The 12,502-nt window shown below is 46.6% G+C and overlaps 1 protein-coding gene across 6 annotated transcripts in view; it reads right to left on the bottom strand.

The window, feature by feature from the left end:
* celf4 (CUGBP, Elav-like family member 4) overlaps positions 1-12,502 on the bottom strand; it is an 89,542-nt gene that overhangs the window by 5,790 nt on the left and 71,250 nt on the right. For 3 of the 6 annotated variants that reach the window (XM_088389080.1, XM_088389079.1, XM_088389084.1), the window contains 10 exons: positions 10,175-10,303; positions 9,354-9,433; positions 8,855-8,995; positions 8,119-8,257; positions 7,617-7,769; positions 6,505-6,615; positions 5,935-5,997; positions 5,506-5,586; positions 1,317-1,460; positions 302-496 (listed from right to left, as the gene is read on the bottom strand). In XM_088389080.1, coding sequence (XP_088245206.1) covers positions 369-496; positions 1,317-1,460; positions 5,506-5,586; positions 5,935-5,997; positions 6,505-6,615; positions 7,617-7,769; positions 8,119-8,257; positions 8,855-8,995; positions 9,354-9,433; positions 10,175-10,303 — 1,169 coding nt within the window. In that variant the 3' untranslated portion in view covers positions 302-368. The remainder of the gene's footprint in view (positions 1-301; positions 497-1,316; positions 1,461-5,505; positions 5,587-5,934; positions 5,998-6,504; positions 6,616-7,616; positions 7,770-8,118; positions 8,258-8,854; positions 8,996-9,353; positions 9,434-10,174; positions 10,304-12,502) is intronic. The other 3 variants (XM_088389082.1, XM_088389083.1, XM_088389081.1) reach the window with 3 other exon arrangements.

Raw genomic sequence — 12,502 nt, 5'->3', positions numbered from 1 at the left:
GGGGGACTACTGTCGCTTCCGTAGTCATCAGTCCAAATGACAATAGAGAAATTAACATTTAAAAACGTCTGCTTGAACTCTCAGCGAGGCTACGTGGTTGTTCTTTACAAGCAATTTGCGGATGATCCGCTTTTTATTAGGCCTCTGCAAATGTTTTATGACATTTCTAAAAGGTTAGTGAAACCACATCAGGCACTTTCATAAACGGGCTTGCAATGCACGTTCGCTTGAGTACGTAAGCGGTTCGGTTAATCACCCATCAGGACTAGTGGGACCGCAAATGGTGAGCTCCAGGTCTGACCTGTCTTCCACTGTGTGCGACAGCTACCCCGGCCACCGTGGATGGCAGCGGCTTGCTGGGGCCGGGGCTAGTAAGGGCGGTTTGCGTCCTTCGGCCTCTTCAGCTGCACCTTGAGTCTTTTCATGCCGATCTGGAAGCCGTTCATTGACTGGATGGCAGCTTGGGCGCTGCCCGGGTTATCGAAGCTTACAAAGCCTAGGGAAAGGGGGAAAAAAAAGAAAGCAGCACAGGTTAGTTTCAAAGATGCTGTAAATGTATGACATTCATTGATGACGCATTTGAATTGAATCGTAGCTGTAGGGAGTCATCGCTGCATGTTACAAATCAACACGTTTCCTATAATGCTACCAGGAATAAAATATATGATAATAGTATTAGAACAACAGCAACGGCAACAACAAAAAAAACCCAACAACAACAGGATCACAATATTAAGAGAGTAGCATGCAAGCAAAATCACAATATGAAATGATGGGGTTTAAAGTAAAACCAAAATAATCGACACAGTTGTGCTGGATTTCAATCTAATTGCTGGCTGTAAGATCTCAAAATCAAGTTGCGTGTTCATATTTGAAGTACAGACTGGACACCTCATTAGGTACACACATATACTCTTAATGAGAGGATGTCATTAGAGTGTACACGTGTACCCAACGACGGTGCGTACTAGGCACCGATGTGTTCCTTCAAGGGTTTTCTTCACAAATCTCTTTTAAATATTCAATTATTGTCCAATATTAATTCATAATCATAAGATCCTATTTTAAATTTGGACTTGTGCTTGCACAGAAGTCAAGCTGCATTTGCCGTCCATCACAAAGTAAGCCAGAATTGAATCATTTCACATTCAGGATCTCTCATTTGCACAACTCTACATAAATCTCCTTTTTTTTCCCCATTTGGGTTGAAACAGGGAGGTGCTGGGAGGTTAGCAAGGGGCTGCGGTAAAGAAAGTGATTAGTAAAAAAGAATAATCAGAATAAATAATCTTCTGGTTCTGTTAATTTTTACCCACCAAAGCATTTACTTTGGTTTGTCGCTCGATCCACAAACACTTTGGAGGAGATGACATTACCGAATGGCAGGAACATCTGCATCAGTTCGCCATCCCCAAACTCCTGAGGGAGGTGGTAGATGAACAGGTTGCAACCTTCTGGCCCTGCGCGTGGGAGACACAGAGACAGAGACGGAGAAACGTAGGGAGAGACAAATCGTGAGAGAGGCCAAAAGCGACAAAGGAGGAATAATATAGTTTGGACATTTCATTAGGTACAGTTAATGACATCCCATATAAGTGTGGGATCATCCGGGTTCCATCCATCCATCTTCTTCCGCTTATCCGGGGTCGGGTCGCGGGGGCAGCAGCTTTAGGAGGGACTCCCAGGCTTCCCTCTCCCCAGCCACTTCATCCAGCTCATCCCGGGGGATCCCAAGGCGTTCCCAGGCCAGCTGAGAGACAGTCTCTCCAGCGCGTCCTGGGTCGTCCCCGGGGTCTCCTACCGGTGGGACATGCCCGGAACACCTCCCCAGGGAGGCGTCCAGGAGGCATCCTGATAAGATGCCCGAGCCACCTCATCTGGCTCCTCTCAACGTGGAGGAGTAGCGACTCTACTCCGAGTCTCTCCCGGATGACCGAGCTTCTCACGCTATCTCTAAGGGAGAGCCCGGACATCCTGGGGAGAAAACTCATTTCGGCCGCTTGTATCCGAGATCTCGTTCTTTCGGTCACGACCCATAGCTCGTGACCATAGGTGAGGGTAGGAGCGTAAATCGACCGATAAATTGAGAGCTTTGCCTTTTGGCTCAGCTCTCTCTTCACCACAACGGACCGGTACAGGGTCCGCATTACTGCCGACGCTGCACCGATCCGCCTGTCGATCTCACGCTCCATCCTCCCCTCACTCGTGAACAAGACTCCAAGATACTTGAACTCCTCCACTTGGGGCAGGATCTCATCCCCGATCCGGAGAGGGCATTCCACCCTTTTCCGATCGAGGACCATGGACTCGGATTTGGAGGTGCTGACCCTCATCCCGACCGCTTCACACTCGGCTGCGAATCGTTCCAGCGAGAGCTGGAGATCACGGCCTGAAGAAGCCAACAGCACCACGTCATCTGCAAAAAGCAGAGACGCGATGCTGAGGTCCCCAAACCGGACCCCCTCAACGCCTCGGCTGCGCCTAGAAATTCTGTCCATAAAAATTATGAACAGAATCGGTGACAAAGGGCAGCCTTGGCGGAGTCCAACCCTCACTGGGAACGAATCCGTCTTACTGCCGGAAATGCGGACCAGACTCTGGCATCGGTGATACAGGGACCGAACCGCCCTTATCAGTTGGCTCGGCACCCCGTACTCCCGAAGCACCCTCCACAGAACCTCCCGAGGGACACGGTCGAACGCCTTCTCCAAGTCCACAAAACACATGTGGACTGGTTGGGCGAACTCCCATGCACCCTCGAGGATCCTGCCGAGGGTGTAGAGCTGGTCCACTGTTCCACGGCCAGGACGAAAGCCACACTGCTCCTCCTGAATCCGAGGTTCGACCTCCCGACGGACCCTCCTCTCCAGCACCCCTGAATAGACCTTACCAGGGAGGCTGAGGAGTGTGATTCCCCTGTAATTGGAACACACCCTCCGGTCCCCCTTCTTAAAGAGGGGAACCACCACCCCAGTCTGCCAATCCAGAGGCACTGTCCCCGATGTCCACGCAACGTTGTAGAGGCGTGTCAGCCATGACAGCCCCACAACATCCAGAGCCTTTAAGAACTCCGGGCGGATCTCATCCACCCCCGGGGCCTTGCCACCGAGGAGTTTTTTGACTACCTCAGTGACTTCGACCCCAGAGATTGGAGAATCCGCCTCAGAGTCTCCAGGCCCTGCTTCCTCAATGGAAGGCGTGTAGGTGGAATTGAGGAGGTCTTCGAAGTATTCTCCCCACCGACTCACGACGTCCCGAGTCGAGGTCAGCAGCACGCCATCCCCACTGTAAACAGTGCTGACGTTGCACTGCTTCCCCCTCCTGAGACGCCGGATGGTGGACCAGAATTTCCTCGAAGCCGTCCGAAAGTCATTCTCCATGGCCTCACCGAACTCCTCCCACGCCCGGGTTTTTGCCTCAGCAACCGCCGAAGCCGCGTTCCGCTTGGCCATCCGGTACCTGTCAGCTGCCTCCGGAGTCCCGCAGGCCAAAACGGCCCGATAGGACTCCTTCTTCAGCTTGACGGCATCCCTTACCGCCGGTGTCCACCAGCGGGTTCGGGGATTGCCGCCACGACAGGCACCAACGACCTTACGGCCACAGCTCCGGTCGGCCGCCTCAACAATGGAGGCGCGGAACATGGTCCACTCAGACTCAATGTCCCCCGCCTCCCCCGGGACGTGGGAAAAGCTCTGCCGGAGGTGGGAGTTGAAGCTCTTCCTGACAGGAGATTCTGCCAGACGTTCCCAGCAGACCCTCACAGAGCGTTTGGGTCTGCCAGGTCGGACCGGCATCTTCCCCCACCATCGGAGCCAACCCACCACCAGGTGGTGATCAGTTGACAGCTCCGCCCCTCTCTTCACCCGAGTGTCCAAAACATGCGGCCGCAAATCCGATGACACGACCACAAAGTCGATCATCGAACTGCGGCCTAGGGTGTCCTGGTGCCAAGTGCACACATGGACACCCTTATGTTTGAACATGGTGTTCATTATTGAAAATCCGTGTCGAGCACAGAAGTCCAACAATAGAACACCGCTCGGGTTCAGATCAGGGGGGCCGTTCCTCCCAATCACGCCCTTCCAGGTCTCACTGTCATTGCCCACGTGAGCATTGAAGTCACCCAGTAGAACGATAGAGTCCCCAGAAGGAGCGCTCTCCAGCACTTCCTCCAGGGACCCCAAAAAGGGTGGGTACTCTGAGCTGCTGTTTGGTGCATAGACACAAACAACAGTCAGGACCCGTCCCCCCACCCGAAGGCGGAGGGAGGCTACCCTCTCGTTCACCGGGGTGAACCCCAATGTGCAGGCGCCCAGCCGGGGGGCAATAAGTATACCCACACCTGCTCGACGCCTCTCACCGTGGGCAACTCCAGAGTGGAAGAGAGTTCAGCCCCTCTCGAGAGGGCTTGTACCGGAACCCAAACTGTGTGTGGAGGCTAGTCCGACTATATCTAGTCGGAATCTTTCTGCCTCGCACACCAGCTCGGGCTCCTTTCCAGCCAGAGAGGTGACATTCCATGTCCCAAGAGCCAGCTTCTGCAGCCGGGGATCAGACCGCCAAGGTCCCTGCCTTTGGCTGCCGCCCAGCTCACATTGCACCCGACCCCTTCGGCCCCTCCCACAGGTGGTGAGCCCATGGGAAGGGGGACCCACGTTTCCATTTCGGGCAATCATCCGGGTTAGTTGTTATTTTATTGCGCTTGTCACTTGCAGTGCCAAACATACATAAAGAGATACTGAAAACAAAATATTTGCTCTATAATTAATTTGTTTAAGTCATTATTTTTCATGTGAAATTAGTTTTTTTTTTTTATTTAAATCAGTAATATACAAACAACGTGGCGTATCACGAACAATGAGAACACGGAATGTAAGGCACAAGGCACACAGTACTGAGTAAATTGAGATAATTAGTATTTGTCTTGATATACTTTTTGTGACATTTTCAGGTGGTGTGCCGAGAAATATTTCAAATGTAGAACGTGTGCAATGGAAAATTTGATTTTTTAATATATCAAACAAAAATCCCATCTTTGTTTTGTATTCCACAAGAGGGCAGCAAGGCCACAGTTGTGTGTAATCTTGCTCCTAAATTGCACCAAACAAAACATTTAACTAGCCAATAATCATCTCTAGTTTTAATTTTAAAATGTCAACAGGTTTCATACGTCATACAATCTGACCTCTGCATTTCAACCCTCACTGTGAAGCTGGCAGCATACACACACCCTTGATGTCACTGCTCATGAATGTCGACATATGTCGTGGGGGATCAAACCTGCGGCTTTTCAGTGACAGTCCACACTCATAAACACTCCATCACCACAACTGAAATTCTGTGATAAATTTAAAGCTCTTCTCAAAAATGTGTGCTATTTTTTTTGTTGGGATCATAATACAAGTAAACACATGCAAATATTTGTGAGTCAAGTGTGTCAAACAAATGTATCAGATTTTAATATTAAATATTGGAGTAGTACTACTCCAATATTGCCTGTTTTACCTTCTCGTTGCTGCTGTGGGATGATGGTTGGTGGGTGGGGGAAAGCCTGGCTGATCTGACCATATGCGGCAGGGTAGGCTGCTGAGGCACACACACACAAACGCCGATCAGATAACGGTCGTGACGAGAGCACATTGCCGCACAGACACACACACACGCACGCACTCTCGTGCACACACAAACAACATGATATACACTAGGGCACAGCAGGCAATCGATCAGATAACAGACAATGGAGTGTACATGTTTCACACTCTCGCACACGTGCTATAAAAAGCGGAGAATAAATTGATGTTGTACAGGCGTGACACTTGGTTACATGGTGAAAATTCAAAATTGCAAATGCAAACAAAGAATCTTTATCTCCTTCACGTCTTTCTCCGTCTTGTACACACACACACGCACACACACGCTCATACATACACACACCTGCATACTGCTGGACTCCCGTGTAAGCCTGCTGGAGAGGATCAGCTGTAGTGGGACTTTGAGCTGCTCCAGAAGACAACATGAAATGATGAAGAAGGTGGATGGATGGATGGATGGATGGATGGATGGATGGATGGATGGATGGATGGATGGATGGATGGATGGATGGATGGATGGGTATGGACCAGGGTAAAGAAAGAAAATGATACAAAGCAGCAGGGAGACGAAGCAGAAATGAAAGAGGGGTGGTTCAGAGGAAGGCGAGAGTAATATATAAAAACAGTGGGAGGGAAGTAGGGTCACAACATGATGAAACGAAGGGAAGAGACAAAAGAGGCAACGAAGTTAGTTCTCAGTGTGAGGTGCTGATCTCTCCCAATGTGCACGAGCTTAATTGTTTCCTCAAAAGACGGGAAAAGTTGCCCGATGTTTGGGGAGAACATGTCCTCAAGCTATCATTCAGTCAGATAAAGATAAAAGCAAATGTAGCAATATCTAATGAAGCGGTTATATATGTGATATAAGGCGAGGAGAGGATAAGATGGCGATAAGAATGAGCAAGAGCACTACCTTCAGATAGAGAAGAGAGAAAGCAGCCACCCTGTACTCCGAAACAACTCCTTGGAGCAACACCCAAGCCATTTTTCTCAGAGTCCTCCCTAAAAACCACTTCTTGCAATACTGAGGAAACAAAACAAAAGACATGGCAATTTAATAGTTTTCTTCCTCCTCATAAACAACAACGAAGGGTGTGGTAGCAAATCCTGCTCACACAAGAATTTAGAAAGATTTTACCTGGAAAGTAATACAAGTTATCTTGTAGAATATGTGTGACTTTTAGAACCTTTTTGCAAAGCCTTTTTTGTTTGTTTTGTTTTTAGAGTTATTAAATAATATGCCCATCGATTTCAAACTGTGCAAAAAATATTGGCCATTTACTATACGTTTTTGCAATTAATGCTTTATAGTTAAACACAATGTATATAATGCATAGAGTGAATGCATTTTTATTATATTAACTGGAATAATCTGGAGTTAGAGTTTGAGTTAGGCTCCACATAGTTTCTGCTAAAGAATTGGGTAGGCTGTTTGTGCTAATGTACTCTATTTAATTAAATTATTTAAAAAAATCTTGGGTAATTATTGATGAACGTAATGAAAATAACTCCATTGAAATAACGGCAAAATAGCAGCCGTTGTGTGTACATTGGCGCTCTGTACAATAAATGGCGTTCCCTCCTGAGTAAATTTGCATCATAATTCATCATAACAGTGTATAAAGTCCCTATACCTCTGAGAGTGGATGCTGTTCTCCTGAAATAAAATATCCTATTTAGTACAACTATTTTAGAAAGTTTGTTTTTAATTAATCGTTTTTTTAATAGTGGGCCAAATTCTATTTCCACATCCACTTAGAAAGTGTCAAAATAATTGTCCGCTGTGTATACATTGAATTTTCTTCCTAAAATTGTGCTTAGTTAAACACACATTGTAGCTCAACATAAAGTTGCGAACACACAATTGAAGGTGTTGTTGAATATTGACTGGTCAAAATAAAATGACTTGACATATTTTTCTTTCTTGTATTGTTAAGCTTTAAGTCATGATGATCACAAGTCCCTGAGCTATTATTCCATTTATACATTTACAAACTATGGGCTATTGTTTTATTCCAAATTTACCTGGGTAATGGTGTATCCCATTGGTGAAGACGGCCTCTGCAGGTGGCTGTCCATTTGCTTGAGGAGGCGGCATTCCAGTAAAACCATTGACACTAATAGGGGAAGGGATGCTGGTCACTGTGGGGGCACTGATTCCTGGAGGAGTGCTGCCACCTGCAACCGGCAAAGAGTAAAATCAGAGAGGGTAACAGTGAGTAGTTGTCTATATTTCCCCCAAAGACATTAAAGAAATTTTTACTTTGACCAGCCCCCAAGTAACTCTTGCAAATGTCAGAGGGGGCGGTCCAGTGGTCCAGTAAAGACATTCAATGTCAAGGCTGATTTCCTATCGCCCTTTGTGTGATACAAGTGGATGCAGATCTTTGATGCAGATAAAAGTAAACAGTTGATGTTAACAATGTACTGTGAAATTTCAAATTTTTCATATATGTTTCAAATTGTTGTCATCTCAGGAAATAAATTTAGCTGGTATGAATTAAAATATATCTTTGACTGCTGTTACCCGACGTGGGCGTGAGCGGTGCTCCGGGGAGGCCATTGATGGTGGCCATGTGCTGCATCTGGGCAGCAGCAAAGGCAGCCATCGGACTGAGGTAACCCCCCTGGCCTACAGATGCCATCAATGCGGCCTGCTGCTGCACCTACGAGCAGGAAGAGACTACTATTGAAATGACTCTCGAATCCATTAAAAGAAAACGTGAGGAAGTTGAAGGGCGGGATGACAAGTTTTCAGAGACCTAGAGTGTAAACGGATCGGATCGGATAATCTGGTATTGCATGGTATCATGTGGTATTGTAACGTATGGTATTACATGGTATGGTACTGTATGGTATGGTTTCGTATCATATGGTATGTTACTGTATCATATGGTATCGTATGGTATCATATCATATCTTATCAGATGGTATGGAGCTGTATGGTATGGTATCGTATCACATGGTATGGCACTGTATCGTATGATATCATATCATATGGTATGGCACTGTATCGTACGGTAGGTATCACATGGTATTGTATCGTATCATATCATATGGTATCGTATCATATCATATGGTATAGCACTGTATGGTATCGCATGGTATTACATCACATGATATATAAACAAGGACTTTTGGTAACCAGTTTCAGTTAAAATGCATTTGAAAAAGCGTTGGTTTACCTTTATATCTAACATTTTTTTCAGTCCAAATGGTGCCATGTGAATGTGTTGCAGAAATATGCTAAGTGAGGGCCTTGCCTGAGCGTAGGCTCCGTAGGCTCCAAACTGCAGGGCCATAGGGTTGAAAATGCCCATCTGACCGGCCATCTGCTGCATGCGGCGAATGGTGCGCTCCTTATCCGTGTCTGCGAACTTTACCACCAGACTGGATGAGGCACCCTGCGCATTCACACACACACATACCAGGCAGTAGGTTAGTAAGTACAGATGGGAGAATGACATCACCTTGTGTCCCCTGTTGTACACAAAGCGTCTATTTTACGCTTCCCAAGAGGTGAAAAGTAGTGATTGGAGAATGTTGAGTCTCTCTCTCTCTAAGACAACCAGCTTCAAAGCTCTCCTTGGCCCCCGATGTAGCTGGCATGGGTCAAAGGCAGGGGACACTTTTCCACAGAGGGATGAATAAAGTATAACTTTATAACTTTTAGGAGGTAATTAAGCTCGTTGCGATTCACCTCTGCAGATTCACCTCTTGCCACTCACATAAATCTACAAGCTGTCACGCATAGCTACTCACAGGCATCGTCTGGCTGCCGTGTAGTGAACTGATGGCCGCCTGAGCTTCGGCGTGAGACGAGTATTTTACAAATGCACAGCCTAAAGAGAGAGGGAGAGAGAGAAGACAGTGAGCGTGTGAAACACAAAGAGCTGAGGACAAACATCATGCAGAGGAGGCTCACCGTTAAATTTTGCTCAATAGGTAAGCTAAACGTGGCACTTTGACATCATTAACAACTGGGACATCCTCTGACGGGACTTCAAATGCCACCGCAATGGGATGTGGCTTAATATTGACAAGGCCTGTTGATGGATTTGAATGATCAAGTTGCCAGTAATTATTGAGCTAAAGCCCATTTAGTGGACTACGCTAGCTGACGGAGTCTCGTTAATGGAGCTTCTCGGAGGCGTCCGAATGATCAAGCCCACTGTAATCATCAGGCTTAGTTATCAACAGGCCACAGCATTGGCGGCTAAGCCCCGTGATAACTTCAAGCACTGTGACAACACGGCAAAAGGCCATTTCACTGGCGTGATACAAAGCCCGACAGCTTGGAATGAGGTTGACTTAGTTTGTCTTTTTCTCCATGCAGGTTGACTTAAAAGGTTAATTGGGTTCATCCGAAATGACTGATTTTACACCCCGTGAACAAAGCATTCCGATGACGTTTACGTCGGAATCCATCCACAACCTCTCATTGACAAATAACTTGAGATGCAACATGGGCTGCTTGAAGAGAACTTTGCAAAGTCACCAAGTCCGAAAGGCCAAATCATTTCTGCGCACTAGCCTGTGACCAAACTCTACTGACCTAAAGTCATAAATAGCTCCAAACTCACCTTTGCTGTTGCCATCAGGACCTCGCAGGATGGTGCACTCCTCGATGCCGCCGAAGGACTCGAAAAGGCGTCGCACGTCATCTTCCGACTGCTGCTTGTTGAGCATGCCCACAAAGAGCTTTCTGTCTTCTAAAAGGTACAAGGACGTTTACTCTTAAGATCAGTCTTGTAATTCACTGATGATGTCACTGTAGTGAAAATAATGTCAAGAATTGAGTAGCTGACTTTGCGCTCAATTTGGTTGAAAATATTCTTAGTCTGTTCGTTTCAGTCTAACAGCATTTCCTTTGTTATGGGCATTGTTTGAATGCAAAAACAGCTGCAAGAGGGTAAATGCTCAATGTGTGGGCATGAGGATGACCAGATGTGTTTGTCCTGAGGTTAGGATGTGATTAACATTTCATTGAAATTCAAGTTACATTCCAAATGAGCCTTTCCAGGGGAATAATTTATATTGAGCAATACATTATGGTTTTCAAATGTGCCAACACCCGTTTGCTGTAAATGAAAGGGCAACTTGGCGCAAAGACATCATTTGAGGTCTTTGCAGGAAAAGTTACTTGTTTGTTAATCTGCAACCCAAGCCGTCGTTACACACGCCAACTCCATTCTTCTTCTGCAATTGGGGTCATTTAGCAGAAAGCGTCAGTCGACTAGACAGCTCATATGTAATACTTTTATTGATTTGTTGCTAGACAAATAAAACGCGAATGTTGTGTGTTTTGTCTTTTTTGTCTCGGGATGTTCACACACAAGTCACGAGGCGGGGGATGAACGTGTGTTTGTACACAACGGCAGCAGATGGCTTGTGTGTCAGCCAGTCTGTTCTAATGTTACGTTCTTGGATCCCAGCTTTGTGGAAATTGATGTATACGTTGGGAAATTAATGAGCCTTGGTGCAATCGCCTTGCGAATGCGCCCTGCAAATTAACGTGCGTGTAGGTGCGCGCGTGTTTGTCTGTGCGTGCCAGCGTGCTCACGGTCCGTTCCCCACAGCCTGTGCCTGACAGGGTGTCCTTGCCGAGTCAACAAGACTAATCTGAGCTCTGGCCTTGCACCGGAGGAGGGGGGGGGGGGGTGTTTACAAGAGCGGGGTGTGCAAGATGCACGTCCTATACGCACGTATCCTGAAATTCTGCCCCCCCCACACACACACGTCGGCTCCCCAGGGAAGGCACCAATAAACATGACATCTTTCTTTGGAAAAGGGCTGTTAACACACGCTCACACACATTTACGCACACATATTCGGCCGGAGAGCAAATCAATATACACCAGGAAGACTTAAGAGTCTCGATGCAAAGCTCTCTCTCCCACCCTCTCTCGCTTTCTCTCTCTCTCTCACACCCACTCAGTAGAGCATGACAAAAACTCTCATTTATTTCCTTCTTTGTTACACCCAGCAGGAGCATTACCAATATCACCAAACAGCCATAAAAGAGTTTAATCTACATAACACAAGCTACAATTTGACGTCTTCAATTTCCGTCCTTCCATTCCTTACTTTATTTGTCCACGCGTCTATATTTTAGATGGGGAAATGGTGCCTTCCGTCAATATCAACACCTTTATTAGACACCTCTTTGCTTGTTGCTACTTGATGAATCCTGATTGAGAATGTGAAAGACTGCAATGTTTCCCTGAGAAGAAAAACTCTGGGATACTTAAGTACTAAACAAGACAAATAAATAAGGGAAATCGATTAAGAGGATTCAGGGGGTTTGAGGATGAGCACTTGGGGAGGATTCAAAACAAAGGTGCAGAAGCGTCTCTTCTGCTCCACCAGACCGGTCCTTCACTTAAAGAAGCGACAAATGAAACGGCGAACTGTGTCCGACATTGTTTTTCCAATCCATCTCATGCTCTAATTCTTCACTTTTGTTTCTTTGTTCTCTATTAAATAATTTATCGGCGACAACTGTAAAGTTTGAAAGCTGTCTACTCTTGTTTGATATCAAGTGCAGGTCACTGCATTTCACAAATGTAGAAAATGTCACCAAATACCAACTCAGAAGTTCATCGGCTTGATTCAAGGAAACATTTTTGTGTGTGTTTTTGATGGGATTTGCAAACAGCGCCATTCAAGGGACAAAAACAAGTGCCCCCCTCTCCGCCAAAGCATAACATGCGTGTGTATGCGTAGGCCCACATACCGCGTGTGTGCAATCCTCGCATATGATGAAACTCCGAGCGAGGAGCTGAAGGCCACGTTGGCCAACATTGGCGAGGACAAGCTCTGTTTACATAATGCGTTCTGAGTTCTAGAGGGTCTGGCCAGGCTGCACTGTCAGGCCGCGTTGAGGTACGGGCCATTGTGTAATGGGACAA

Source organism: Syngnathus floridae, chromosome 11 (assembly GCF_059516105.1).
Source record: "Syngnathus floridae isolate MCC-2025c chromosome 11, RoL_Sflo_1.0, whole genome shotgun sequence".
Classification (NCBI taxonomy): Eukaryota; Metazoa; Chordata; class Actinopteri; order Syngnathiformes; family Syngnathidae; genus Syngnathus; species Syngnathus floridae.
This window is presented reverse-complemented; position numbering and strand designations above follow the sequence as displayed.